Source organism: Cyprinodon variegatus, unplaced genomic scaffold (genome assembly GCF_000732505.1).
Source record: "Cyprinodon variegatus isolate N-32 unplaced genomic scaffold, C_variegatus-1.0 Scaffold57, whole genome shotgun sequence".
Classification (NCBI taxonomy): Eukaryota; Metazoa; Chordata; class Actinopteri; order Cyprinodontiformes; family Cyprinodontidae; genus Cyprinodon; species Cyprinodon variegatus.
The window spans coordinates 551,441-557,857 of record NW_015150510.1 but is presented as its reverse complement, the minus strand read 5'-3'; the positions used below and the strand labels follow the sequence as shown (position 1 = coordinate 557,857).

The 6,417-nt window shown below is 39.7% G+C and overlaps 1 protein-coding gene across 1 annotated transcript in view; it reads right to left on the bottom strand.

The window, feature by feature from the left end:
- The window catches only part of LOC107082601 (neuromedin-U receptor 1-like), an 11,375-nt gene that overhangs the window by 1,969 nt on the left and 2,989 nt on the right, over positions 1–6,417 (bottom strand). Inside the window, exons 2-3 of the mRNA XM_015371370.1 lie at positions 864–1,587; positions 530–763 (exon numbers count right to left, since the gene is read on the bottom strand). Coding sequence (XP_015226856.1) covers positions 530–763; positions 864–1,551 — 922 coding nt within the window. The 5' untranslated portion in view covers positions 1,552–1,587. The remainder of the gene's footprint in view (positions 1–529; positions 764–863; positions 1,588–6,417) is intronic.

The following is a 6,417-nucleotide window of genomic DNA, read 5'->3' as shown; positions in this document are numbered from 1 at the left end:
TTTTTTTGTCTGCTTCTGTGTCTTTGAACCCCAGTCGACCGCAGATAGCCGCTCACACTGAGCCTGGTTCTGCTGGAGGTTTCGTCCTGTTAACAGGGAGTGTTTCCTCTCCACTGTCACTACAGGCATGCTTGGTGTGATGGATTGCCTTTGAGTCAATGAGTCGATGCAATCAACTGGTTTTCCTTAGAAAACGTTGACCTAATCTGACTGGATGATCTGGTTGAATTGTCCCTGTAAATGGCCTTTTGATTAAATGTGTTGTGAATTTGCACTTTATAAATAAACTGAATTGAATTGACTTAAACGACAATCAGTCAGATGCTTAAACCTTTCCACAGGTCTAACAACCCGGAACCGAGGCTTTGACCCAAAATGGGAACCTAACAATGACATTTAACATGAGAGGGATTTCTTTCAAACTGCAAACAATCTTCCACATTTCTATCAGCATCTTCTGCCTCCTTTTATACTACCACCATTTTATTATTTGTTAAATAAAGGAAAAAAATAAAAATAAAACACCTACAGAGCATCTTGGTGACTTGCAGGTTGCGTTTGCTCAGTCTCTGATTGTGGGACTTGGAAAGACTGTCAGGTCCTAAGCTGCCGTTGGCCCCTGCCATGTTTCTGACCTTCTCCCTGTGCAGCTGCAGACCAATGAGCAGGTAAAGAATGCTGATGATCAGCAAAGGGAGGGCAAAGAAAACTATGGTGGAGATCAGGATGATCAGGTTGTACATCCAGGGGGGCTTGACCAGACCTGAGGACAGAGATAAGAGGTTAAACAATCCCATCCAGTGAGGTATCAAGTCCAGAAGACTGTAAATATTGACTATATACATCCGAAGTTCTTGACGTACTACAGGTAGCAGATTGTGGAAACTCTCGTCCAAACCGTGGAGGAACGACCACAATCCCATGCAGACTGGCGTTTGGCACCGCACACAGCATGGAAAGCCCCCACAGGACTAAGATGACCCTCTTGACGTGAGCGCGAGTTGCCAGGTACTTGACCTTAAGGGGGTGCACCACTGCGATGTAACGTTCCACGCTGAGGGCCGTTACATTCAGGATGGAGGCAAAGCAGACGGTCTCAAACAAAAAGATCTTGAAGTAGCAGCCCCCCGTCCCGAGCAGAAATGGGTAGTTCTGTTGCATCTCGTAGAGCTCTAGCGGCATGCCCAGCAGCAGCACCAGCAGGTCAGAGATGGCCAGACTGAGCAGGTAGTAGTTGGTGGGCGTCTGCATCACTTTGTAGCGCAAAATCACAGCACAGGTCAGGGAATTTCCCAGGACGCCTACCATGAAAATGAGGAGGTAGGTGATACACACAGGGAGAAAGCAGGGGGACTTTACTGGCCCTAATTGCAGGGTAAGGTACTGTTCCTCGCTCAAGCACATTTCCCTCACATCCCTCTCTGTAGCATTGGCTAAAAGCCAGGAGATATTCATCCCACACATCATAGCAATCTCCGGGCAGCGCCTGTCACTGAAGACTGTGTTAGCGGTCATGACGAGAGCAGCGAGAGAGCAGTTCAGCTCTGGCATCTTGACAGCCGAAGAGAGGTCTCTCACTTATTAGATCTAAAGGTGTAAAGGAGACAGAAAAAGTCATCACATTTGATAGATAACCTTACATTTAAACTTTGGAAAACACGTCAACTTAATTGCTTCATCGTCAGGTCACAATGAGATCCAGAGTGTCTTTGGGTTCTCTTCTTTCCCTCTAAATTAAATCAATCACCTTTTTTTTTTTCCAAAAAGAACCAGTAGGTGGCGATGGAATCAGAAAATTGCTGGGGTGCTTGGAGTAGAACTAATATGTAAATCAAGTATGGCAGGAATTACTTTAATGTATTTTGACTCAATTTGGTAAAGAGCCAAAGTACCAGGTACCTCCTTCATCACAGTGTCTGGTTGAATTGCAAGGGTCATAAACATTTCCAAACAGAAGTTTTTCATGCATGAGTTCTTACAGTAGCTAAAGTACAGCACAGTATTAGGGCCATTGTGGATGAGAGGGAAAAAAAGGAGTACATTTCTGCCAAAAAATTGTTTTTTAAAAGGTTTCTAAAAGGTTTTTAGAATAATTTCAAATATATGGAACTTGAAAAGTGATCAATTTTACCAAATACTGTTAGTCCAGAAAAGTACTCGGCACTTCTTGATGTTCAAAAGTCATACATTTCACCAAAAAAAAAAGATTTTTTTTTTTTATGATTTCAAGATATTTTCCATAAAAAACAAAGCTTTCTCCTGTTAAAAAAAATTAGAAAATTCTGCAAAATAATAAAACAAAATTAAAAAAATTAAAATTCTTAATTATTTTGACATATTTTCCAGAAAAAACAAACCAACTTTTTGAAAATGAAAAGTTCTAATTTCTGCTGGAAGGAATCTTAGTTTTTTGGATTAATTTACACATTTCCCCAAAAAAAATAAAAATAAATAATAATAATAATAATAAAAAATAAAAATTTAATGTTAAAAAGTCATCCAAATCTGTCAAAGAACACCTTACTTTTTTGAAGCTCTAAAGTCTTTATTTCCTGTCAAAAAACCAGACCAAGTTTTTTCAACCTTTAAACTAAGCCTATTAATGACACTGTAAAGTCAGAAATATGTATAAGAAAATATCCTATATTTGTCAGTAAAAAAAAAACAAACCTTTAATTAAAAAAAGGATGTTTTTGAGTAAATCCTTTCATTTTAACTTGCTGCAAATACTGTACATAAATAATGCTACCAAACAACACACACGCAAAGGGAAAATCCTTCGAGTAGCAAAAATAACTGCAAGCAAAAAAATATTCCACTGCAAACTGGCTTGATGTAATGAAAAAGCTCCAGACCACTAGGGGGAGACAATGACTAATTTATTTGGAGCCAAGACATAGATATTTTTACAAATTAGTGTCTATGAACCAGAGCGAAAAAGCATCATGTTATGTTTAATAAGGCTCTAGCCTCATATTAGTAACTACATCAGTATGTCTGTAATCGCTTATAACCGATATTTTGCCTGTATTAAATTTCCTTAACCTTTTAACACCTAGGGGCTACCCCCACACCGTTGACATGGCTCATTTAAATGCTGCACAGTCCTCTATTGCATCACTATAACTGCAACACGTTAAAACACACCAGTCATGATTAAAGTTTTAAAGCTAAGCCTTAATAATAAACTGTGTCTAAAAATCAGCCGATTGGTCAATTGCCCCGCTGGTTTTGTTGACCACTTGATGTGTTAGTTTTCATTCATCTGGTAAAAATGCTGCTCCATATCCTGTTGATTGATTCATGAATAGGATCCAAAAGATGCAGTGCATCCTCTAGTTTTCCTCTAGCTTTGCTCCTTTTCTTTACAGTAATATTAAAGTAATCTACCGTAAATTCTCTAATATTGGCCTGTATTCCATAAGCGGCCTGGTCTCTAATAATGGCCTGTCTGGATGTTGGCGGAAGTAAATAATGGCCGGACTCTTATACAGGCCGGGGCTATAATTAAAACCAACGATGTTCCTGGGCAGTCCTCAACAACTTGTGATAGTAACATACAAGTACCACAGGGGGGCAATGTTTGCTAACGGTAGGTCTGGTAACCAGGCAGCGTTAAAATACTGGTAGCCTACTTCCACTTAGCCTGCCTCAAATAAAATTTCGCTGTGATGGCAGAACAGTTTCCATTCATCTTTTTTAAAACTTTGTTTCGCAAGTCAGTTTGGCCAAGGTTCCATTCTGTCCCTTTTTTTTGTATTGCCGTTCAGAAAAATTGCAGCTGCTGGAAGATGTCTGAATAATGTTCTGTATACCGTTATGGTAACTGTACTTTTTCAATAAATGAACCTAGTATTTTATAGGTTCAAAGAGACACAAAATCTTTTTTTTTTATTAATTCCACTGGTAGTCAGTTCTGATCAAATAGAAATAGAGGCCTGGCCTCCTTCCAATAATGGCCTGGACCAAGATGTACCTGAGTGAAATAAAAGCCCCGGCCTATATTAGAGGATTTACGGTAGATGGTATAAATGAAAGCCTTTCTCAAACGAGAAAGGGGGGGAAAAAAAACCTTCCACCTTTCTGTTTCCCACCTTTGCTCTAACCTTGCATAAGGGTGATTGCTGGAGAGGAAAGAGCTCTGGCTCATAAACGTATTCTGATATACTTTATGACCTTTCCTAACAGATGCTGTCCAACAGTATAACTATAGCTTCAGCTGGCATCAATGCATGCCTTAATTTGGGTTTAACAAACTTCCTCAGGAGTCATTAGCAACCTGTTGGACTTCTCAACCAAAGACTTTGAGAACAGCTGGAGTGACTGTTTTGCTGCTCTAACCTCTGCAGCAATGGCATGTTGTAAAAGGCCTTTCTATGGCATCTCATTGGTCAGAAAGACATAGTGTTTGTTTATGCAGTCAGAGAGTCAGAAAATGGCAAATACCCGACAGAAAACTACACAAAGGCCATATGTGGAATTTAACTTTTTGTGGCTAATTTTGTGGCTAACTTTTTTTTGCATTTCAGACTAGTTCTAAAATAGTTAAATTTTTTTGCCTATTTTTTCTTCTTCTTGCATCATGAAGCTTTACACACTTCTGTACTACTGTATGTACCAGTATTTAAAGTTGGCATACTTGATGTGCACACTTTTTAGTAAGGTAACATTTGAAGGTGGCGGCGTTAAATGTGATTGTGATCAATTGGTATTTCTCTATGAATGTAGTTTATTTAAATTCCTATTTGGAAATAAATCCAGAATGCAGGGATGGTGGATTCTAGCCTTTTTCTCTGGTCTAAGCCTCATTGTCATGACTCCGCACTTTCTGGTTCCGTTTAAGTTTTCTTTTTTGAGTTTTCAGTTATACTTTATTTCATGTCTTTCTGTGTTTTCAAGTTTATTGGTTTCATTTAAGCTTTTTGTGTTTTTCTAGTTATTTTTTATTGTATTTGAGTTCTTGTTTGCCCTCTGCTGCCCTCTTGTGTCAGTCTCTTCTTCCCTAGCTCCCTTCTAGTCTCCTCTGTCTGCACCTGCTCCCAATCTGCTGATTAGTCTGGTCTTTGTTCAGTCTCCCATTTATACACCTCGTGTTGAGTCACTGTTTGCTCGTTCCTTGTTGTTGTCTTGTTGCTCCTTCATTCCCGACTCCCCACAAGAGTTTTTCACTGATGTCTGCTAGTTTTTGGTTCTAAGTATTTTTAGATGTTTATCTCAGTTTTTCCTCATTAAATCTACAAACTCATCTCTGCCTCCTTATCTCTGCATTTTCATCCTCAAAAAATCTCCACCCAACCTGACACACGCGCTGGCTACCGTTCATTCATCCTGTTCGCTGAACTGCCGCTAGTTTAACTTACATGCCTGGAAGATGTCTAGTGCTGCTACCACAGATGATCTATCTCTCTAAATGGAATTGAACGATTCAGATTAGCTAGCCGAATGAATATAAGGAGTAGGGCGTAGCTGCCTGTGGCCCGGGCTGCCTGTCAAAACTCCAGTCCGGCACGCGGATGACGTCATACACACTCCACTTTGTTTTAAAAAATAAAAATCTAAAAAATATAACCGCGGATGTCTGGGGGACAGTGATTCGCATAAATGTTATGAATGCTGGCGTACCATAAAGAATAAATTATGAACAGTTTAGTTTGTGCCTTCAACTGTTGCCAATAGGAAGACGTTACTTCAGAACGGCTCCAAATGACACAAAATTAATATTGGTGAGTAGAACATGATGTAATAACGTAAAATCAAGGGCCCAATGTAAAAAAACGGTGTTCCCCTTTAATAACAGGAGGTGAAATTAAGCTGCAACTACGTCTCTGTTGCAACTGACCCATATTTATACTACGTGCTCCCGTTCTCCCCAAGTCCAGACTTTACTGTGTTCTTGTCAAGAACGTACATGGCGAGGACACAAGTCCTTACGTGTTCTAGTGAATTGAGAAACGGTCTCTGTGTTTTGGAATCTGATAGCAGACCACTTTGGACCAACAGATTGGGATTATCTTAGTTAGCTCTGGTGTTTAAGGGGAGCTCAGACTGCTGTAAAACCTTTTTTTGCATCACATGACTCATACAGTGATGGATCCAACCCTCTCATGTTACATAGGGGAGTTTTCACACTGAGCATCAGTACGCCCAAATTCCTGAATATTGACCTGAAAAAGCATTGAAAAATCACTTTCTATATCCAAAATGAAATTAATGGGCTCTATGCACAACTCCACTACTTCCTGAACTTCAAGCAGCTCTTTTGTTTCTTCTCTTTTTCTTCTGGGTGAACTGATTAATCCAGGTGTGTCTGACCTCAGTAACCATGGCCAGACACACCTGGATTAATCCGTTATCTCAGTAATAACCATTTCAAACTGTTGCCTTGAAAGATTTGGTTTTATTTTGGCCAGAAGCCTC